Here is a 24989-nt window from a genome sequence, read left to right as displayed (position 1 = left end):
GCGAGTTTCTACCCCGATAGTCACACAGCAATCTCTCTTCCAGAACCTATCATTGTAAACCCGCTTATCCATGGAGAAGCTTCTCGACCTAAAAAGTAATTCTCGTGACTAAAGTCCATTCTATAACAACCGTTTCTCCAAGTAACTAAATACCGATTATTAGAAACTAACATGATAATATCGTATAAGAAGTCCGATACGACTATCAACAAACCGTTATAGCAAAACGCTTTATGGCATATTCCACTATAGGGTCACGGACGATGTGTAATAAGGACTCGCTAGAACTAGGATCTGTAATGAAAAATAAACTCAGCACCGACCACCCTATCTATACATAGTCGTTCTGATCCTACATAAAACGGACCGTTGTCATATACAAAACGAGGATAGTGATCTTTTCACTGGTCATACAGGTACTCTATTCAGCCAAGATGACGAGAGAGTCGTACTTAACCGGACTGTCAGACAGGTCGAACTTTTCTTTCGTTAACCAGAATCGCTATAGATATGACGTAATGCGACTCACCGAACGTAACTCACAAGACTTGTCAAAGACCTTTACTAAAGAAATAGAACATGGACGCATGGGCGACGAGTACCACATACTCCTGCGTTCCTCTCTTTAGGTTATATGCAAAAGTTATTTAGCTTGATGACTGGTATTGGGCGCATAGAGATAGGGCTCTCGTTACGACGACTCGTCTCTTAATAGCAAAAGGGTAACGTTGCATGTACCACTATTCACCGGCGCCCAGCACACAACGTCCAGAAGTGTTGTGCGCGCGAACAGCAGAATAAGTTTTTGACTTTCAGAGCGCAAGGACGCCAACTTTACCGGCAGTAGAACGCTTTATCGGGAGGAAACCCTCTAGCGAGCGCGGGCCCTAGAATTACCAAACTCTTACTGTATGAAACGTTATGAATACGGTGGTCTCTCAAAGTAAGCTACAACGATTGGAGCAGTGCTTTCGCAGGACAACCACCCAATAGCTTATGCATCAAGAACTCTGAATGAGCACGAGAAGAACTACTCGACCATCGAAAAGGAGCTATTAGCAATAGTTTGGGCGACGAAGCATTATCGACCATACCTATTCGGTCAAAAATTTAAAATAATAACTGACCATAGACCCCTTACATGGCTAATCAACCTAAAAGAACCAAGCTCTAAACTAGTTCGCTGGAGATTAAAACTAGAGGAATACGACTACGAAATCGAATACAAACCCGGTAAACAAAATTCCAACGCGGACGCTCTTTCTCGAATCGAAATTCATAACGACGAACTAATAGTTGATAACGAAGACGCCATGGATTGCGAGACCATCAATACAGCTGCCGCAGATCCAGAAGCAATGAGCCAGAGCCAAAACGACGGGACTATTCATTCCAATCGAGCTAACCCCATAGTAGGTATCGAAATAAACAGTAGATCCCCTCTCAATATCTACAAGAATCAGATTCTAGTTAAGACGAGTCAGTCACCCAAAAACGTCAAAATCGTAAAAGTATTCGATAAGAAACGATTAACCCTTCATATTACTCCCGAAAGACACGAAACGGAGATGAACACCTTCATCAAAGAATTTTTGAAACCAAAAAGGAAATATGCAATATACTTTGAAGATAAAACCGATGAAACCTACGTGAAATTTACCAGATGTCTACAGAAGAACTTCAAAACCCTAAATTTAAAGATAACCAAGGTGAACACCCTCTTGATCGATGTAAATTCGAAAGAAGAACAAGAAAAGATCGTGGAAAAATACCATACCGGTCTCACCAATCATAGAGGAAGTAATGAAGTGCACGCTGAAGTCTACCAAAAGTACTTCTGGCCAAACATGAAAAGGGACATTACCAAGCTCATCAATGCTTGCGAACCTTGCAAACTGAACAAATACGAAAGACATCCCGTTAAATATACGTACAACGTTACGCCAACAGAGAGTCAACCTATGCAAAAACTCCATCTGGACATTGTCACCATAGAATCTAACAAGGTACTCTCCATCATTGATCCTTTTTCCAAATTTGCCCAATGTTATCCCTTAACTCAAGCCAATTCCATTAGCATAACCGACAAGCTAATGAACTTCTTTTCTAGTTTTGGGATACCCCAAACAATAGTAACCGATAATGGGACCGAGTTTACAAACAACGTCATGGAAGAATTCCTAAAATCTTTCGGTATCGAACTCCACATCACTGCCATTGAGCACCCTCAATCTAACGGAGTCGTAGAAAGATTCCATTCAACCTTGCGCGAACACTACAGACTAATAACAAATGACCCCAAAAGAAAGGATCATCCATTCCCACTTAAACTAAATTATTGTATTCTGGCTTACAATAATAGTATCCATAGTACAACAAAACAGAAGCCAATAGACCTCATCCATGGTTATAAAATTAATCCATTAACGATGAACGACAACATTAGCAAGGAACAATACATAAATCAACACAAAGAATATATGAAAGACATTTACGAGAACATAAGAAAAATAGAAGAGACCGAAAAACAAAAGAGAACCAATAAAACAAATATAAACAGGTCAGACCCTTCCAGACCTTTCGCTTCCAATGAGGAAATAATTATCAAAGAACGAGCCAGTAGATATAAGACTAAGCCCCTTTACTACCCCGGAAATGTAGTAGAAGACAACGTGAAGCGTAAAACCGTAGTTTACAAAAATCGTAAACAGCCCTTTAGGCGTAGTAAAATTCACTATGACCGAGTCCGAAAGAAAACTAAAACCTAATTAGTTTTCCTGTGCCCTCTTGTTTCAGATCCGAAGGATCGGATGAGATTGTAAATATAACCCATAGTATTGGGATAGTACCCGTAAGTTTGGGCAACGCCCACCTAGAATCTAGTACACATACTTTATTGCACTACGTTAATGTTACAGAGTACATTACAATGGTAGAAAAATTGGTTGAATCCCTTGAACTACTAATAATAAAATCACACCAATTAGACCCAACTCAAGGAACTTTTAATCACTACGGCTCTCTGAAAGATTGGTACAAAAGTACCCTCTATGCTAAGCTATCACCTTTTACTCATCGGAGACTAGCTAAAAGAGGACTAGTTAACGGATTGGGAACTATAATAAAATTCGTCACAGGGAATGCAGATGCATATGACGTCGAATATTTCGATAAAGCTATAGAAAGACTAAAATCGAATCAGAATACTTTCATCAAGCAAGGAAAGGAAAGTTTCAGCTCTAATCGTCATTTCAATAGACAACTGGCAAGGAAAATCCAATCATTACGTGACAATCAGGTCGCTATCTCCCAGAAGATCAACCAGATGTTGAACTCTACCCAAGCTAACGTAGACCATCTGAAGACCCAGATGCAGGAAACTGTAGATCTCCTTCAGGTTCTCCATAACTCAATATCTGAAATTGAAATATCATTCTCTTTTTGTAAAGCCAATATTCTCCACCCTAGTATCATTCCCAAAAGAGACTTAGATACATCTCTCATAACTTTACGAGGAAACTTCCCAGACGAAAGAATACCCCCTATCGAATCAAATTATTACGACACCCTAAGCACCACCTCTTGTTTAATCCACGAGGACATTATTTTGTTTGGAGTAGAGATACCGCTCTTCTCACCCCTCGAATACCAATACAAGTATCTAGCCGCAGTCCCCATTCTAGCTAGAGATACATATGGTTTAATAGCTATTGACACTAAGTATTCTCTATTAACTAATGAAACAGTCCTTGGTCTGCCATCTAAATGTACTCCCCTAGATAATAAGTTCTACTGCAAACTTAGTTTTAAGCCGATTTATTTAGATTGCCTTACTAACATTCTATTTCATAAAACTAGTACAGGATGCACTATTGTCCCAATTAAAAAACAAAACAGCATTTCCCAATTGAACGAGAACGAATATGTTCTTGGCTTTCTACCCAATAAGGTTAAATCCACTCAAGTCTGTCCTCGAAAGCAGACAGAAATAATTTTGCAAGGGACATTTCTATTCACTATCAGCGAATGTACGTTAGTTGTGGGTAATACTACTCTTAAGAAATTAGAAACCCACTCTTCAAAAGTAAGCATAATTAACGGAGACTTCACGTTCCCCGAGTTAAAACCAGTTCACCCTATGACTATACAGGAGATTACAGATCTCGATCTAAATAAAACTAATCAAGTTGAACTTTTGAGACTCAGAGAACTAGAAGGTCTAGACTATGAACCCTTGTTTGATAGGTATGAACTTATGGGAATAAGTTTGTTCATTTCAGCATTGATATTGGCCGCATGGTTTTTCGAAAGAAAGTGTCATACTCGGATTGACTCATCACCTCAGCAGGCCCCTATTCAAATACAGCCAATCCCTGTTCCTATTCAGCAAAATGTAAACCCATTTAGTCTAGCCTATTATCCTTAGTTTTGATTTTTGTCACTTAGAATTACTACTATCAATTTATTATAGTTTATTACTTCTGCTATATTATAGGTTTAAGGTAACCACTTGAAAATTCCAGGAGTAATTTTGTCTAAAGGATGGAGGAGTTAAGTAATGGCCCATATGCCCTCATATTTAACCATTCAAAGTGTCAACTCTTTTCTAACAGATCTATTTCAAATATTGGAATACGTAAACAAACCAAGGATCACACTTAAGATTTGACATCTCTTTCTTCTCAAGACATAAAAGCTCTCGAAGGAAGCGATCCCCAAATCTCAAGTACCATTATTGCCTAGGTGTTAGATGATATTAGCCTAAACCCTATGACAATCCAAATCTCAAGTACCAATATTGCCTAGGTGTTAGATGATATTAGCCTAAACCCTATGACAATCCAAATCTCAAGTACCAATATTGCCTAGGTGTTAGATGATATTAGCCTAAACCCTATGACAATCCAAATCTCAAGTACCAATATTGCCTAGGTGTTAGATGATATTAGCCTAAACCCTATGACAATCCAAATCTCAAGTACCAATATTGCCTAGGTGTTAGATGATATTAGCCTAAACCCTATGACAATCCAAATCTCAAGTACCAATATTGCCTAGGTGTTAGATGATATTAGCCTAAACCCTATGACAATCCAAATCTCAAGTACCAATATTGCCTAGGTGTTAGATGATATTAGCCTAAACCCTATGACAATCCAAATCTCAAGTACCAATATTGCCTAGGTGTTAGATGATATTAGCCTAAACCCTATGACAATCCAAATCTCAAGTACCAATATTGCCTAGGTGTTAGATGATATTAGCCTAAACCCTATGACAATCCAAATCTCAAGTACCAATATTGCCTAGGTGTTAGATGATATTAGCCTAAACCCTATGACAATCCAAATCTCAAGTACCAATATTGCCTAGGTGTTAGATGATATTAGCCTAAACCCTATGACAATCCAAATCTCAAGTACCAATATTGCCTAGGTGTTAGATGATATTAGCCTAAACCCTATGACAATCCAAATCTCAAGTACCAATATTGCCTAGGTGTTAGATGATATTAGCCTAAACCCTATGACAATCCAAATCTCAAGTACCAATATTGCCTAGGTGTTAGATGATATTAGCCTAAACCCTATGACAATCCAAATCTCAAGTACCAATATTGCCTAGGTGTTAGATGATATTAGCCTAAACCCTATGACAATCCAAATCTCAAGTACCAATATTGCCTAGGTGTTAGATGATATTAGCCTAAACCCTATGACAATCCAAATCTCAAGTACCAATATTGCCTAGGTGTTAGATGATATTAGCCTAAACCCTATGACAATCCAAATCTCAAGTACCAATATTGCCTAGGTGTTAGATGATATTAGCCTAAACCCTATGACAATCCAAATCTCAAGTACCAATATTGCCTAGGTGTTAGATGATATTAGCCTAAACCCTATGACAATCCAAATCTCAAGTACCAATATTGCCTAGGTGTTAGATGATATTAGCCTAAACCCTATGACAATCCAAATCTCAAGTACCAATATTGCCTAGGTGTTAGATGATATTAGCCTAAACCCTATGACAATCCAAATCTCAAGTACCAATATTGCCTAGGTGTTAGATGATATTAGCCTAAACCCTATGACAATCCAAATCTCAAGTACCAATATTGCCTAGGTGTTAGATGATATTAGCCTAAACCCTATGACAATCCAAATCTCAAGTACCAATATTGCCTAGGTGTTAGATGATATTAGCCTAAACCCTATGACAATCCAAATCTCAAGTACCAATATTGCCTAGGTGTTAGATGATATTAGCCTAAACCCTATGACAATCCAAATCTCAAGTACCAATATTGCCTAGGTGTTAGATGATATTAGCCTAAACCCTATGACAATCCAAATCTCAAGTACCAATATTGCCTAGGTGTTAGATGATATTAGCCTAAACCCTATGACAATCCAAATCTCAAGTACCAATATTGCCTAGGTGTTAGATGATATTAGCCTAAACCCTATGACAATCCAAATCTCAAGTACCAATATTGCCTAGGTGTTAGATGATATTAGCCTAAACCCTATGACAATCCAAATCTCAAGTACCAATATTGCCTAGGTGTTAGATGATATTAGCCTAAACCCTATGACAATCCAAATCTCAAGTACCAATATTGCCTAGGTGTTAGATGATATTAGCCTAAACCCTATGACAATCCAAATCTCAAGTACCAATATTGCCTAGGTGTTAGATGATATTAGCCTAAACCCTATGACAATCCAAATCTCAAGTACCAATATTGCCTAGGTGTTAGATGATATTAGCCTAAACCCTATGACAATCCAAATCTCAAGTACCAATATTGCCTAGGTGTTAGATGATATTAGCCTAAACCCTATGACAATCCAAATCTCAAGTACCAATATTGCCTAGGTGTTAGATGATATTAGCCTAAACCCTATGACAATCCAAATCTCAAGTACCAATATTGCCTAGGTGTTAGATGATATTAGCCTAAACCCTATGACAATCCAAATCTCAAGTACCAATATTGCCTAGGTGTTAGATGATATTAGCCTAAACCCTATGACAATCCAAATCTCAAGTACCAATATTGCCTAGGTGTTAGATGATATTAGCCTAAACCCTATGACAATCCAAATCTCAAGTACCAATATTGCCTAGGTGTTAGATGATATTAGCCTAAACCCTATGACAATCCAAATCTCAAGTACCAATATTGCCTAGGTGTTAGATGATATTAGCCTAAACCCTATGACAATCCAAATCTCAAGTACCAATATTGCCTAGGTGTTAGATGATATTAGCCTAAACCCTATGACAATCCAAATCTCAAGTACCAATATTGCCTAGGTGTTAGATGATATTAGCCTAAACCCTATGACAATCCAAATCTCAAGTACCAATATTGCCTAGGTGTTAGATGATATTAGCCTAAACCCTATGACAATCCAAATCTCAAGTACCAATATTGCCTAGGTGTTAGATGATATTAGCCTAAACCCTATGACAATCCAAATCTCAAGTACCAATATTGCCTAGGTGTTAGATGATATTAGCCTAAACCCTATGACAATCCAAATCTCAAGTACCAATATTGCCTAGGTGTTAGATGATATTAGCCTAAACCCTATGACAATCCAAATCTCAAGTACCAATATTGCCTAGGTGTTAGATGATATTAGCCTAAACCCTATGACAATCCAAATCTCAAGTACCAATATTGCCTAGGTGTTAGATGATATTAGCCTAAACCCTATGACAATCCAAATCTCAAGTACCAATATTGCCTAGGTGTTAGATGATATTAGCCTAAACCCTATGACAATCCAAATCTCAAGTACCAATATTGCCTAGGTGTTAGATGATATTAGCCTAAACCCTATGACAATCCAAATTTAGCTTAGTTGATAGTGCGTCTGCCTTGTAAGCGCTAGGCCGCGGGTTCGATTCCCGCCCGGGGCGGATTTTGTCCTGATGGGATAATGTTCGTTCTCGAACGGCTGGCTTTCTCCTATCCTGTTTTCCTTCTCTCTTCGATTTCGGGACGATAAGACCATAGCAGTTACAGTTCCCTCTGTCAAACCTCTTTAAAAAAATGATAGGGTGAAACTAATTTGACTGGCTTTTACCAGCCTTACTCAGGCTTGGTGAGGTGTGAATAGACTGGTAGCTTGTCGCCCAATGGAGGGTAAAACCACCTCATTGAAAACCTCATCAGGTTTATATGTACATAGTGACGTTTGACCCATTAAAAAACATTCCTAAAGGGGATTTAGCTAAAAATAATAAAATAATGTCCAAGTAGGTACTCACATTTTAACGAGTCGCTCCATGCTGTCAGTCCACGTGAGGTATCTCCTTCGTTACACACAGTTCAATATTTACCAAACTCTAGAAAAACCATTACTTCGACCTCCAGAAAGACACAAAACAGGTCACATTCCACTTGAAATGTTCCACTCTAAAATAGGTAGTCGTAAGTAGTCCACTTTCACTTTTTACTAAATAGGTAACAATCTAGTTATTAGTTGTAAGAAGTGCTAGATTTTGACCTCAAATCACTAAATCACTAGATTTGCCAAGAATTCACTAAATTTAGTGAAAAATCACTAAGTCTGGATACACTGATCGGGAAAAAGTTAATCAAAGAGAGGTTATTGAAAATTTGAAACACTAAAATTTCAAATTTTCCAGCTTTCCACTCCACAGCTCCACACATTTTCATTTTTGTTGTGTTGATAAAAGATAACGGGCAAGTGCGTGAACATGAACATTTGAAAACGTAAAAGGTGTAGAATACGCGAAGGCCGGGAAAGTACTTCGAGAAGCTAGCCATTGCTTACTTTTTAAAATCTAAAATGAAAAATACGTTGTAGCTAAAGCCCGAAATGGAAAGGATCCGGGGTGTGCTCTGTTCTGATATTTTATTATTTTAACACTTCGAACATTCTCAGAGCAGAGTACAGGAAAAAAAACACTTTAACTGCTTTAACATGTAACAAGGTATGAAGTTTTGAGGAAATACTATACTGGAGCTTTTGTTTGGGAAAAAAAACACTTTAACTGCTTTAACATGTAACAAGGTATGAAGTTTTGAGGAAATACTATACTGGAGCTTTTGTTTGAAAAAAAAATAATAATAATAATTTTTAAGCTTCTTCTGAAAAATAAGTAAAAAATGAGTATACATATTAATTATTTATAGGATGCAATAAAAATAAAATATCTATTACTATTGTACTTTTGTGGCTTTTTGGGATTCTGAGATATTCGGGCTACAGCTACGACATATAAGATTCGTTTACATACGCAACGTCGCGTCCGTAATGATTAGTGGTAGGATTCGTGTGTTTACATGACGTGACGTGTTTTTCATTTATGTGTAATTTTTTGAAAAATTTGCAGAAATTCAGATATTCAGAAAAAATTGCGAAAAAATCAGAATATAATTAACATAATCCCTATAAAATATCCTTTTTTATTTCTAATCGAGCTAATTCAAGTTGTTTCCTCAATAAAAAGTTGAGAATTAAAGTTATGAAATGCTGTGGTCCACCTTTTAATATCTAGGTAACAGTGGTTTTTAACAGTGAAAGTGCCAATTCAGTTATCCACCTATATCCCATTACATTCCAGTCCTACCCTATAGCTGTAGACTAGAACAGACAACCAATATGTTCCTGTTAACAATGATAGCAAGAGTCCGTGATGGACTGATCCTCTCGGCATCAATGCAAGATGATGAGTACAGTGAACGATCAACTCTCGAGTACCAAAACCAAGCCAAGCAGCTCTTCAGAAAGTTAAACTTGAACAGTCCTGCCAAATTATCAATTGAGACAGGAAATTATTTCTTTCATTATTTAATTGACAGAGGTGTCTGTTTCCTGGCACTATGTGAGAAAACATTTTCAACTAAAGTTGCATATTCATATTTAGAATCTCTAAGCCTAGAATTCCACGGACAATACGGTGGCCAGTTTGAACAGTGTACTCGGCCATACGCCTTTGTTGAATTTGACTCGTCTATCAAGAAACTTAGAAAATCATTTACAGACACAAGAGTGAGGAGAAATCTGAACACATTGAACACAGAATTACAAGATGTCCAACGAATTATGGTTCAGAATATTGATGATGTGCTACAACGTGGTGCAGTTCTTTCCGAGTTAGATTCTAAAGCACAAAACCTATCAATCATGTCTCAGAAATACAAAAAGGATGCAAGGGCATTGAATATGAAGTCTTTCTACATTAAACTGCTTCTAGGGTTCATTCTAATTTTTGTTATATTTTTATACTTCTTTTATTTCTAGATAAATGCTACCATGAATTTGGTTTTGGGGCTTGGAAATCAGGTAGACCTGACAGGTATACCTGATTAGGTCCGCCTGTTAGTTCTACCTGATGAGCACTCACTATCAGATAGACCTGACAGGTATACCTGATCAGGTCCGCCTGTTGGGTCTACCTGATAAGCACACACTATCAGGTATACCTGATCAGGTCCGCCTGTTTATAGGTCTACCAGATGAGCACACACTATCAGGTAGACCTGACAGGTACACCTGATCATATTCTCCTGTCAGGTCTACCTTATAGTGTGTGTGCTCATAAGGTAGACCTGACAGGCGGACCTGATCAGATCTACCTGATATAGTGAGTGCCTGGCCTTAGGTTTGTTGTGACCGGAGTTCAAAGCCTTTGCCAAGTCAGTTAGATTGTACAGTACACCACTAGACCACCTACACCTTACATTACAATATTGAGTGATAGTCACCTTGAGTAAGCAATGTATGGAACACCTGTAAAAGATATTTCTGACTGAGAACCTTGGTCCACGTTCAAAACCAACAACTGATTTATTAGATAGGAATTGATTTTGTACTTGACAATAAAGTACATAGGTAGCTACTATATGAACTTATGAACCTACTAACTTGTTATGTCGACAATTCCTATCATGTAGGTATCTAGGTACATAAGTTGGAGATAATAAGAGTATTTTCTGGCTTTCTTTGAAGTGGTAGGGTCTCCCGATTTTTGTTTTTTTGTTTTGTTTTTTTTTTTTTATTATTATTATTTATTTACCTAGGTATTATTATTCTTTTTTTTTCGAGAAAAGCCAGCAACACGCAATTGCTCAGATGGTCAACTTGAGTGATCCATCGGGGCCTGATGCAGTCAACGTGCCATCATGCATGCAACGCGCTGCTGCTGGCTTCTTTTATTTTACTTGATAAGTCCACTAATTTGACAGGGTGATTTCTATTTGGCTGAACTCTCTCGTACTGTTATCTTGTGACACCACCTCTTGAACTGAATTATTTTTATCATTGGTCATTGTTGAGATTTCCACTTCAAGTAGTTCATTATTGACTGCCGGGATAGCTTTTCCTTTGGGGGAAAGGTCCTCGGTTACCTGTACCAAACTTTCTGTACTGCTTAAAGATTGTGTTGTTGGCTCTGGTGAAGATTGTGTTGTTGGCCTGGATGAAATTCCATCTGCAGACAATTCCTTTCCAATTTTCTCCTCGAAAGTTATCACGGTCCTGAATTCTTCATCTTTGATTGTAACGGGTTCTTCCCCTGAGCGTGATGTGTGTTCTGTCTCAGGTGTTGACGTTTTGACTAATTCGTCAGCTTGTCCTATCATAGAAGCAATGTCGATCAGTGGTAGGGAATTTATCAGCCCTACACTGTCCGCCAAGTTATCCTCTGCTCGCTTGATTCTATGTCTCTCAAACGTGTGTGGATGAGATGTGTTAGTGGAGCTACTGCTTAATGGTAGCGCAGAGGTGAGATTGATCAGGAATGCCGCGAGCATACATCTGAAACATGGGATGAAATGAGATATAATTAGGCTCGTCTGCCTATTCTGACCTCCTTTCTTCAATTTCGGGACAGTAACGATAAGACCTACGTTGATCGCAGAAAGCCAGCCTTTACGAGAATGAAAATTATCTGTTTAGGATAAAATTCACCTTCACCCCAGGCGGAAATCGGACGAGCGATCTAGACTTAAAAGACAGGCGCTACCCTCCAAGCGACCTAGACTGGCGTGGGTGGCCTTCCTTTAGGACAGCCACTCACTATGAGGTAGACCTGACAGGCTTACCTGATAAGCACACACTATCAGGTAGACCTGACAGGTATACCTGATTAGGTCCGCCTGTTAGTTCTACCTGATGAGCACTCACTATCAGATAGACCTGACAGGTAGACCTGATCAGGTCCGCCTGTTGGGTCAATTTTTCGCGACGACCTATGAACTCAAAGCGAGAAAGTTTTAGGTAACACTTCAGTCGATCATTTAAGACCGGTTTTAGCGTCACCTATGTTAAGCTACGCCGAGAAAGGCCAATAAATGGATGGGTGACTTAAACATTATATTGGGAATAAAGGGAGAACGGGCTCTAGTCTTGATTTTAAATCATTACATGAAAGTAAAATCAAAAAATCAAATCAATAATGATCATAAACTGGATATTAAACAAATTAGGTAGGTACAAAGGTATTCTTTAACCATGATCGAATAAACTACGGGCTAAAAAATTCCCGGAGGGACGGACCCAGCTTGTTTTTTCTCAAAATATCTTAATAACAAAATACCTACTCAAAATGAAGCACTGTCACTTTTGACTATGTATTACGAAAAATTACCGTTTTTCCCCTATAATTATTAAATTCGGCTTTACACACCAACGTCCAACACCAAATAAGAAAATGTACCTAACATGGAAAAGAGAAAAAAAAGAAAGTTTAAAAGCACAAACGTACAGACAGACCATTTGGATAAAAACCACTTTTTCGGAATCAGGGGACCCTAAAATGAATTTTTCCACCCATTTCCCGATTTTGAAAATTTGGACCGATTGCAATACTTTCTAATTACTTTGAAGAGAAATACCTAGTCAATAAAAATGTATTGACGTGACGAACTGCCCAAAGTTTGGCTTGCCAAAACGACACAGCACACTAAAGAACTATAAAAAAGTAAAAATCCCAGAAAAGGCACTCTCACTCACCTTTTGCAGCGGCATAATCGACCATTAACGACGGCACAACACACAGATAAAGTCCTAATTTTCTTCCGAACTAGTCACAACTCAAAATTACCACAACTCAGAATCACAACTCTCTTCTTCGGGTCAATCAATCTGGACTAAAGCTGGACTGAGTTTGACTATCAGCAAGAAGTGTAACCTTAGCTGAAATGATTCTACTGAACTTCAGCACTTCACACGTTCGTTATCAGGGGAGGAGGCAGGGTGAGAGTTTTACCAAGTTGGTATTGTTTGAATTTGTTTTACATTGTTTGATAAAAAAAAAATGGTTTGACTTGAGGGAAAATAATGGAAACTTTGAGGTGTAGTAGATGAACCAAATATTATAGGGACTGGTCTTTGCGTCAGGGCAGTGAAAATAAAAGATCTTTTTTGCCAGCCTAGTTAGCTTAGTTGGTAGGATAAAATCCGCCCGGGCGGATTTTATCCTACCAACTAAGCTGATGGGATAATGTTCGTTCTCGGAACGGCTGGCTTTTTCCTATCCTGTCTTCCTTCTCTCTTCGATTTCGGGACGATAAGACCATAGCAGTTACAGTTCCCTCTGTCAAACCTCTTTAAAAAAATGATAGGGTGAAACTAATTTGACTGGCTTTTACCGGCCTTACTCAGGCTGGGTGAGGTGTGAATAGGCTGGTAGCTTGTGGTCAATGGAGGGTAAAACCACCTCACTAAAAACCTCATCAGTTATATATGTACATAGTGACGTTTGACCCATTAAAAAACATTCCTAAAGGGGATTTAGCTAAAAATAATAAAACAATGTCCAAGTAGGTACTCACATTTTAACGAGTCGCTCCATGCTGTCAGTCCACATGAGGTATCCTTCCTTACTTGTACACACAGATATTTAACAAACTATAGAAAAACCATTACTTCGACCTCCAGAAAGACACAAAACAGGTCACATTCCACTTGAAATGTTTCACTCTAAAATAGGTAGTCGTAAGTAGTCCACTTTCACTTTTTACTAAATAGACAATCTAGTTATTAGTTGTAAGAAGTAGGTATGTATGTTCTTTTTCTGGGAGTTCGATTTTCAATTCGAATTCAAGCACAGGTAATACGCGGATCTTATGCACTATCACACAGTATCAAAGTGAGTTAAGATTAGTAGAAAAGTTCGTAACTTTGAAGAACACGCCTAGTATTGTAGTACGACATGAAAAATACGTATTTTTGTACCCTTCTATGTTTTACCTATACTTGGATAGTTCTTAGGTAGGTAGGTACCCTATTCTTGTGGTACCCCTCTGAAGGTACCTACTACGAAGCTTTCCCTATTTAGGTATTTATTTATTTTTTTTTTCTCTTTCTTTCTTTCTGTAAGACACTTTAACTTATTCTATTCTAATCTCGTGATCTATTCGTTCGATATTTTGTGCTTCTGGTATCCTTATTCCTCGATGTCCTATACAACGCGCAGGAATTTACTGAATGCGGTTTCTGGGAAGTCTGAAGACCCCAGAGTATCCTGTCCTTCGGGCGGTAATTGGATGAGATACCTACCTACCTCCCTGTAGGCTAATTATACATTTTGAGGGTCTCATTCCTTGTGAGTATAGGGCGAACGAGAAGTTATGTTGCCAGCCTAGTTAGCTTGGTCAATAGAGCGTCTGCGTTATAAGCGCTAGGCCGCGGGTTTGATTCCCGCCCGGGGCAAATTTTAACCTGAACGGACAATGTTCGTTCTCGGAACGGCTGGCTTTCTTCTATCCTGTCTTCCTTCTCTCTTTGATTCCGGGACGATAAGACCTTAGCTGTTACAGTTCCCTCTATCAAACCTCTTTAAAGAAACTAATAAAATAGCAGAATACACTAGTCGTTCGGTGTAAAACTCACTACTAACAAAAAAGAGAGAGAGAGAGAGAGACCCATAAAGGACCCGATCACAAATCTAACACGTACCTACCTACATACTTAACAAAGAGTACCTATCTACATAAAAAACCCCTTCAAAACATTTTAAGCCCCCTTTTTTCAAGCACCAAGTAAATTACGTTTTCTGCCTTGGTTGGAGAAAATATTATTTTTATAATTCCCTTTTTGGCTCTTCAAAGCAAACATTAAAAGGAAATTAGAGGGGAGAATTTAATTAAGATGAGGGAGGGAGTGTGTGTGTGCACTACACATGTTTACAAGGAGCAGTTTTCCTTAATGTTTCTTTTTTTCTAATTGTTTTCAGTTATTTATTTATTAGCTACATATTGAAAAGCTCATCGTAATTAGGTTACGTATGTTCGGTTTGTATGAAATGAAAAATTCGAAACATTCTTATTTAGGTTAATCATAACCTGTCCTGGAATTTCTCAATGGTAATAGCGTAATAGGTACAGGTACACGGGTAGTAGGTACACTGTATTATTATTTAGGTACAATTATCTAGTATCTATGTATATTATACATTGTATAACTACTAATTCAGGTGCCCATTAAGGGCCGTGATAGACACCTTTGTTACGGTACACCGATGTTAAACAACGTCAACGTTGGAGCTTGTTTGAACGGGTGACTGGGGTATGTTTTATTCATTTTCTTAATGCGAAGATCTTCAGCCTTGTAAGCGCTAGACAGCGGGTTCGATTCCCGCCCGGGGACGAATTTATCCTAAACAGATAATGTTCGTTCTCGGAACGGCTGGCTTTCTCCTATCCTGTCCTCCTTCTCTTCGATTTCGGGACGATAAAACCTTATTAGTTACAGTTCCCTCTATCAAACCTCGGGTTCTTATATCTTGAGAGGTTCACACCATATTTTTTTTTATTTATTTATCTTTTTTCTTAGTTCGAGCCTGGACTACCTAGTCTAATATCCAAATAATCATTATAATGACATAACTAAACAAATATTGGGAGAGCCTGGGGGTATTGGATTTTAATACAATATTACAATAATATTTCAGTGTAACCAAATACTTTTAGTTAACCACCGTCAGGGTCATCTTGAATTAATGGAACGAAAAATCTGAGGAAGAAATTTGATAGGAGAACAGTAACAATAGAGAATATAGAGATCTTGTCCCAAAATCAAAGAGAGGACAGGATAAGAGAAAGTCAGTCGTTCCAAGAACAAACCCTATATGAAGGAAGAGGAGAACGAGGAAGACAAGGAGAAGAAAGAGAAGGAATAACTAGATGAAGGATAGGAAAAGGAGAAGAAGAAGAAGGAGGAGGAGGAGGAGGAGGAGGAAGAACTAATCTTACTTCGTTCGAAAATAAATTTATGTGAGCGCCGTGTAACTATTTGAGTATGCAATGTGCAAAACACTATTGGTGGAGATGTATGAATCCCTAGTGGAGATGTCGTATTTACCAGGATTTTTAATTTTAATATTTTTACATTTTGAAATAAAATAGAAAGTAACAAATTCACTTGTAAAATGAACGAAAAATACAGATAATATTTTAATGAATAATATTTATATTATTTATTTGTGTACGTACCTACTAACTATGTATGTATACTTGTAGATCTTATAATAAATAAAATCCCTAAAGATTGAAATAATGTACCACTGTGGGATGAAAAATACAATCAGAATTCTCACAACACGTGAATTTATGACTAGATAAAACTGTAAATAATAATGATAATATAATTATACCTACTTTACAACGGTAAATACAGTAGATAATATAGTTATACCAACTTTACAACGGTAAATACAGTAGAACTTCGATAAATTGAAATAAAAACTTGAAAGCTTGAAGTCTCACAAAATCTTACTTCGTTCGAAAATAAATTTATGTGAGCGCCGTGTAACTATTTGAGTATGCAATGTGCAAAACACTATTGGTGGAGATGTATAAATCCCTAGTGGAGATGTCGTATTTACCAGGATTTTTAATATTTTTACATTTTGAAATAAAACAAAGTCCCTTGTAAAATGAACGAAAAATCCAGATAATGAATAAGTTTTATGTTATTTATTTGTGTACGTACCTACTAACTATGTATGTATAGTTGTATACTTGTAAATCTTATAATATCTAAAGTCCCTAAAGATTGAAATAAATGTACCACTGTGGGATGAAAAATACAATCAGAATTCTCACAACACGTGAATTTATGACTAGATAAAAATATTATAAATAAAAATGATAAATAATATTATTATACCTACTTTACAACGGTAAATACAGTAGAACTTCGATAAATTGAAATAAAAACTTGGAAGTTTGAGGTCACACAGACAACCTGTGCAGCCAAGCAGCCGGCAATTTTTGCTGATCTCTCTTCACAACCTATTCTTAAAATTCTAATTTGGTCCTCGAAATTACCTTTTTAAATAGTAAATACTTAAATAGTGTAAATAGAATAGCATTTCGATATAATTAGAATGGAATTATAGGCACTTTTTTTTACAAACGTCCTGCCCGGATTTTGTAAATTATATAAAATGAAGAGCTCATCTCTAAAGGGAATTTAGTGAAAAAAAGTGCCGATGACAGGAATCGAACCCGGTACTTGGCGTGGTTATTTCTTGGACGAGAATAAACTGGAGAAAATGAAGATGAGTAGAACCAGTCCGAATACCCCTAGGCAGGCGAGAAATATCAGCTTTTTCTGAAATGTAATATGAGATTGATCAAGATATTGATTTTTTTTCTTCTACATACCTACCTTTTATCTATATTAAAAAAAAAACATGATTTTGCCTAGTTCTGATTAGTTTTGAGGGTAGCGTGTTTACCTTGTAAGCGCTAGGTTGCGGGTTCGATTCCCACTCGGGCCGGATTTTATCCTAAACAGATAAGGTTCGTTCTTGGACGGGCTAGGTTTCTCTTATCCTGTCTTCCTTCTCTCTTCGGTTTCGGGACGATAAAAAACCTCTTCAAAATAATGATGAAGAAATAATCTCTCTTATCCAGAGACGATTGCATGTTGAATCCAGTATACAAAATTCTCCAATGGTTCACTGAAGATAAGCAACGTTACGTGTGGTTGGATTCCGAATGGGTGAATCCAGAGACGATTGCATGTTGAATCCAGTATACAAAATTCTCCAATGGTTCACTGAAGATAAGCAACGTTACGTGTGGTTGGATTCCATTTGGACAATCGCATGTAAGCAAAATGCTTTTCTCGGCCTGACTCCGGCTGGGTTAGGTTAATGTGAGTAGGCGGGTGGGTAGGTAGGTAGGTTGTCACCGAATGGAGGGTATACTCGTAGCTTGTCACATTCGATGACAAGGTAAAATACTAACGTCACTAAAACTTTAGCTGTTATACAGGGACGTTAAACCTATAAATAAAAGAGAAATAGGTCTCAACTTACCATTCTAGCTTTCTTCTGATACACGATGGCCTTCTTGGTTTGTACCCGTGCTGTCTCAACCGCCTCTCCAGCCTCCATGACGTGATGTTCAATACTGTCGATAATATCACCCTGTACATGAGAAATGGAAGAACATACGTGTGAATATGAGGTAATCTTCTTCTTACTATACATTTACAGGATGTCCAGTTAATTCAATTAAATGAATTTGTTTTTGTTTCTTCCCCCCCTTTTATAATAATAATAATAATAATAATAATAATAATAATAATAATAATAATAATAATAATAATAATAATAATAATAATAATAATAATAATAATAATAATAATAATAATAATAATAATAATAATAATAATAATAATAATAATAATAATAATAATAATAATAATAATAATAATAATAATAATAATAATAATAATAATAATAATAATAATAATAATAATAATAATAATAATAATAATAATAATAATAATAATAATAATAATAATAATAATAATAATAATAATAATAATAATAATAATAATAATAATAATAATAATAATAATAATAATAATAATAATAATAATAATAATAATAATATTTGTTTCTTCCCCCCCTTTTTTAATAATAATAATAATAATAATAATAATAATAATACAATACATAATAAAAAACATATCGAAATACAAACTTTTTTAGATGGAACAACGGAGGTCTAATCTTCCCGAAATCTAGGAAGGAAAGAGGAGGTCGCGGGTTCAATTCCTACTCGGGTCGAACTTTATCATATAGAGACATGGTTTGTTCTCGGAACGGCTGGCTTTCTCCTATCCTGTCCTCCTTCTCTCTTCGCTTTCGGGACGCTTAACTCCGTTCTTACAGTTCACTCTATCAAACGTTTTTCTCCTTTTTAAAACTTCCGTCATGGAAATTTAAGGAAAGTGAGGAATTGTAGGAGAAGTTGTGTGCTCCAAAGCATCATTATACCTGCTGTTCTACAAGTAGCGCCATTTCCACAAACAGGTCGCGTAGTTCCTGTATGGATTTCTCCAGTTTGAGTAACTCTAAGCATCATTATACCTGCTGTTCTACAAGTAGCGCCATTTCCACAAACAGGTCGCGTAGTTCCTGTATGGATTTCTCCAGTTTGAGTAGCTCCTGATGTCTAATCTGTACATCTTCCAGCGCCTTCCTTGCTTCCAGAGTTTCAGTCACGATCTGGAGAGCAATCAAAAACAAAACATCTTAAAAAAATAAACTGCTATATTAGACTCGAGTGGTCTGTGTCGTAAATAGTATGCCTCTTATCAGAAGGGCAAGAAGAGACACAATACTTCCCATTTAGGAGCTGGGTCAACACGAGAACGCCAGAAAGTAAACCGTTGAAATATTTGCAATCGAAAAACGAGTACAAATTTTCGTCGATAGTGGACATCGAACTCGGGACCTTCTGCATGGCAAGTAAGCGCGTTACTACTGAACTCTATATCAAGCGTGCTGGGAGGCGCGTGAACGTCAAGAAATCGAAACGCCAGCCGGCCTATGGGCCTATATCAATACGAAATAGTTTCAACTGTTTCAAGGTTTTTGGTTCATATTCTTACATCAGCATTGAATATAGACGCATAGTTCCCTTGCTCCAGCAGTTCTTCTAGCTTCTCATCTGAGATCTCTGCTCTGGCTATGGATACCACACGCTGTATTCTCTCTTCACATTTTTCCTGCGAAACAGAACAAAGAAATTAGACATATAGAAATGATCTTTTAAATAACTGGGAAAAAGTGTCCCTTAATTGACGAAAAACTTTGAAAAGCCAGTCTAGTTAAAGAATGGAAAGTAACTCGCCTGCCCTTTTTTTGTCAGCCCTTGGAATCGAACCCGGTACCTTATAGTCTAGCTGCTCCTGGTTGAATTCCGTGATAGCTTCTACCAGGAGGTGTAAGGTGGTGGACTGTTGTGTCTTCCGAATCCTCAGACTGGCGGGAATGTGCCCATCCTCTATTTCATCCTCTTCCTTCTTTATACTCCGCTCCAGCTCTGAAATAAACAGAATACAAACACAGTCAGATTACTTTAGCTCTGAAATAAACAGGACACAAACACAGTCAGATTACTTTAGCTCTGAAATAAACAGGACACAAACACAGTCAGATTACTTTAGCTCTGAAATAAACAGGACACAAACAAAATCACATTACTTTTCTTCCTATAGGATAAGGAAAGGAAAGAAAAAAATCTAAGTTTAAGTGTGATGTGATTAAATCGAATAGAGACAAGGGCAGGTAAAAGAAACAATCAATTTACCTTCAACAGGTAATAGGTAGGTACATAAAAAACACGATAAAAATAATAATAATGTCTCCTTTTTCGGCGTTTTTGTCAGCCTCTCAATCAGCCCTAACTAGGGTGATTGCTTTGGGCTAACATTTGATAACCTTTACTATTTCTTTAGCGAGGGAAATTCAGGCTGGTCTACTCCCTGTTTAACATCCCCCAGCCAGATAAAATAATAATAATAAAACAAAGTTGAGCTCCGTCAGCGAAAATGGACCCCGTGTAACGTTGTTTCGGTCAGGAATTGAACCCGAGAGTTCCGGCATACAAATACAACGTGAGATACACACCAAGATAGGTAGCTGTTCTTATCTAATCTTATCTGTTCTTATCTAATCACTCTAATTACAAATTAGTACCACTAGACGGAACCTAAATGAAAGTATGAGATTACATTGATAACAATGTCAGATACCAAGTTGATAACATGAGAATGTAAAATCGACAAAGTTGAGATGGCCAATGTGATTAGAAATTACTACAAAAATCCAGGATAGGTATATTGACTGAAAGACCGAACGACTGACTCCCTGACTGACTGACTGACTAACTAACTAACTGACTGACCGTCCGACTACCTGACTGGCTGGCCAACCAACTAACTGACTGACTGACTGACTGATCGACTAACTGACTGACTGACTGACTGACTGACCGACCGACTAACTGACTAATCAACTGACTGACTGACCGACTAACTGATTGACTCACTGACTGATTCTTTGATTATACTTACTTTTCAGACTATTGCTCACTTTCTTCGCGATTTTCTTCACTGTCTCAGTACGAGCATCGAGCTCCAACTTCATATCTGAAAACATAAAACAGAAGATTTTTAAAAGAGGGAACAGTCTTATCGCCCCGAAATCAAAAAGAGAACGAGGATAGGATAGGAGAAAGCCAGCTGTTCCGAGAACGAACCTTATCTGTTTAGAATACAGTTCGTCCGAGTGGGACTCTAACCGGCGACCTAGCGCTTGCAAGGCAGGCGCGCTACCCTCCAAGCTAACCAGGCTGCCTGCTTTCCCATTACTATCTCGAATCCTTAAACGGCAATACAGTATGAAATAGAAGGTATAAACAAAGCTTACTTTCGTCTTGTCGCGGGGAAGAGAGGAGATCGCTGTGAAGATTTCGCATCGCTTTCACGTGTTCTTGAATGTTGGCGATGAGCGCTCGACTGTCTTCAACCTAGGGGGAGAACAAAAAGGGAAAGTCAATTAATTACATATTTATTTAAAAGTACCTTTTAAGTACCCGCGTAGACAAAAAGCCCACTGAAGCTCAGATGTAGGGCCAAACAGCCCTAAAAGTTGGGCTAAATTTGTACGAATTAAGGAGCGCGGTAGCGCTCCGCCCCGCCAAGTCAAGAAAGTTTGACCGCGCTACTAGAGATATTATATCTACCTTAAAAGTACGGACACCTACTTAAAATGGACTTGAAATTTGTGTGAACATTAACTTCTTCTTGCACATACCTATCTTCCTCTTTTTTTTTTTTTTTTTTTTTTTTCAACGCCGCTGGAATTGAACCTGGGACGTTCTGCAAATTCTCTTTTTTTTTTTTTTTTTTTTTTTTTCAACGCCGCTGGTGGGATATCGCCTCATAGGGCAGGGGTTCTCCACCCTATCAATTTTACCAGAATATGCCCTCGCCGCCCGCTTGAAATGCCTTTACGCCTTCGGAGGGGCCTTCAGGTTGAGAATCCCCTATCTAAGAACATTTTTTTTTCTTTTAATTTATTGAAAAATATGTTCTAAACTCTAAAAAATGCACCAAGAATCAAGAATTCTATTCTACATATCACTCACTGAATCCAGCACTATAGAGTGGGTTAATATTAATGCTTTGACATTGTGCCATCAAATCCAGAGACATGTTCAATGTGACTAGAATATTAGGTACTTACCGTGTCCATGAAACAGTCATGATACTCGGAATAGGTAATAGTTAACTGTAGACACTGATCCATAACACAACTCACGCGTAAGGCCTTGATACGCTGATGGTAGTACCAATGTATAACACCCATATTGATATCTTATAGTAGGTAGGTACTATAATATAAAGGTACTTACATTGATAGATTGATACCTTGATAGTAAAAACATCAGCTTAGGTAGGTACCTATATTATTGTGACTACAGAAGTACCCACACCTATCTTTCGAAAATTGGAACCAGTCGAAACAAAGCGACGCGCGATACGAGGGAACGCAGAATGATTTCTTCAAATTAAATTGATATAATAAATAATAATAATAATAAATTATTTATACTGCTAGAATAGGACTAACGAGTTCTTTTTAACATAATACTACCACGAGTATGAAGCTGTGTTCACACATTGTTTCATTACAAATTTTCATCAGTAAATTAATGGTTTCTTCAAATTAAATTAATCCCAAGGGCGAGGTAGGACTTTATTGTTAAAACTCCTTCAATTGTGTAAATAAATGTCTTAAAAAAAAAAAAAATCCCAAGGGCAAGGAAAACCTAGACCCTTGACAAATGGAGTGTGCCTGAAGGCATGTGATGTGTTCCAATCCACTCGACACAACCTTACTGCCAAATTCTCAAATAATACCTAGGTATTGACACATTTCGCACCTCTCTTGGGTTTGAACACACGCCCTCCTGTTTACCAAGTGAGCGTCTTGACCACTAGTCATCAACTTGTTATATCATAAGCGGGAGGGCGTGGGTTCAAATCCCCACAGAGGTGTGAAATTTTATCCTCTTTTCTTTGTGATTTTGATTTTCTATTCGTTTCATGTGTTTGGTGGTAGAGAGCACTTAAGGTGTGTCCAAACATAGTCAATCGACGAGGTGAATCTATGTTGTCGAGGCAGTGTGGACGGTTCAGTCGACAAGTCGACATCGATCAACGGCCGGTCTATGTGTGGACACAGACACCTTTAGGGCACTAACCTCAAGTTAAATTACGTAAGTTTTGAGTACCCTTTACTTTTTGATTTTCTATTCGTTTCATGTGTTTGGTGGTAGAGAGCACTTAAGGTGTGTCCAAACATAGTCAATCGACGAGGTGAATCTACGTTGTCGAGGCAGTGTGGACAATTCAGTCGACATCGATCGACGGCCGGTCTATGTGTGGACACAGACACCTTTAGGGCACTAACCTCAAGTTAAATTACGTAAATTTTGAGTACCCGTTGTGAATTTTGGCCTACATCACTGCTAACCTACGTGTATTTTCTAAGATCTAATATGTATTAGTGTAAAACGTTCAGATTTAGACAAATATATTTAACATAACATTTATTTTTCTGTGTAATACCCATCTCGTGTGGTTTAGAATATCACACGTAGAATATACGAAGAGCTTTAACTCGCTTTTACTTTCTATTTCACTGAATTTGAATTTCGTCAATGGAAAACTAAATGATTTCCAGTTTTCATATAATCGGGAATATCGGGATTTAAATCCTCTTTTTAACTGTAAGAATAAGTAAGGAAGGAATTTTGCTTTTCTTCTACTGCAATTTTATTCATTTAGGCCCGACACTTTAAAAAGACCTCATTCATTTACGTTTAGTTTGGATGTTTGTTCCGTGATAACGATAACTGATAACTCTGGATTACTCTGGAACTGTAATTCCGATTTTGATGAAATTTGGGGGGAAATACGCGGAACATTTTTTTTCTTCTTCCTCCTCTTCTTCTTTCTTCCATTACTGATTTCATAACCCTAATTGTTTCAACTCCCAAATCCGATGTCAAACACACCACTGAGGTTGGTCGAAATTCTATTATGGGCTAATAACTGTTACCTATACCAGGTCTTATCTGTGCAATATTAGCTGCACACAGTCAATACAATCCGTATTTCAAGGCTACAGGTGTTCAGGACTGGTGAACATCGTGTATGAGATGATAGTGTGTGAATGAGACAAAAAAAAAAAAAAAACATGTAAGAACTACTCTTTTCAGTGAGTTACTCACTCAATGAATCAGATCCTTACTCCCTATAGGGAATTAAATAGTGGGTTACATGTTTTAGGATCTACCTCATTGACTCATCTAGTCCTACTCCCTAGTCCTAGTCTACCTACTAACCTAGTCCACTGAAAAGAGTAGTTCTTTTTTTATAACTCAGAACCTCTACATAGATATGAACAGCATGTGTTGGTACTTTTCCCTGACGGGTAGGTACAGCAACACAAGTAATCCAGCCTGCCTAGAAGTCGCGGGTTCGAATCCCGGCGGGCGCACTTCTGGGGAGGTGGCGTGGATCTAGAATTTTAGAGAGAACTGTAAAGGTGTGTCATAGTTGACCGGCCATCGATCGAACCGTCCACACTGCCTCGACAACATAGATCCACCTCGTCGT

At 37.6% G+C, this 24989-nt stretch overlaps 3 protein-coding genes across 3 annotated transcripts; 1 reads left to right on the top strand and 2 right to left on the bottom strand.

Annotated features, from left to right (window-relative positions):
* The first annotated feature begins 9357 nt into the window (after window positions 1-9357).
* On the top strand, window positions 9358-10323 carry LOC103519392 (vesicle-trafficking protein SEC22b-B). The gene has a single exon (XM_008484478.3). It carries the CDS (start codon window positions 9651-9653, stop codon window positions 10290-10292), a length of 642 nt encoding a protein of 213 aa, XP_008482700.1. The 5' UTR covers window positions 9358-9650; the 3' UTR covers window positions 10293-10323.
* Window positions 10324-11224: 901 nt separating this feature from the next.
* On the bottom strand, window positions 11225-13919 carry LOC113471621. Its single transcript, XM_026830917.1, has 2 exons — window positions 13826-13919; window positions 11225-11807 (listed from the first exon to the last, which is right to left on the bottom strand). The coding sequence occupies exons 1-2, from the start codon at window positions 13858-13860 to the stop codon at window positions 11225-11227; spliced, it is 618 nt and encodes a 205-aa protein (XP_026686718.1). The 5' UTR covers window positions 13861-13919.
* A 3028-nt stretch (window positions 13920-16947) lies between these two features.
* On the bottom strand, window positions 16948-22671 carry LOC103519394 (syntaxin-1A-like). Its single transcript, XM_026830916.1, has 8 exons — window positions 22549-22671; window positions 21730-21829; window positions 21375-21449; window positions 20190-20341; window positions 19908-20024; window positions 19384-19521; window positions 18322-18432; window positions 16948-17609 (listed from the first exon to the last, which is right to left on the bottom strand). Exons 1-8 carry the CDS (start codon window positions 22669-22671, stop codon window positions 17520-17522), a joined length of 906 nt encoding a protein of 301 aa, XP_026686717.1. The 3' UTR covers window positions 16948-17519.
* Window positions 22672-24989: the final 2318 nt, after the last annotated feature.

Source organism: Diaphorina citri, unplaced genomic scaffold (genome assembly GCF_000475195.1).
Source record: "Diaphorina citri unplaced genomic scaffold, Diaci psyllid genome assembly version 1.1 scaffold2704, whole genome shotgun sequence".
Classification (NCBI taxonomy): Eukaryota; Metazoa; Arthropoda; class Insecta; order Hemiptera; family Psyllidae; genus Diaphorina; species Diaphorina citri.
This window is presented reverse-complemented; position numbering and strand designations above follow the sequence as displayed.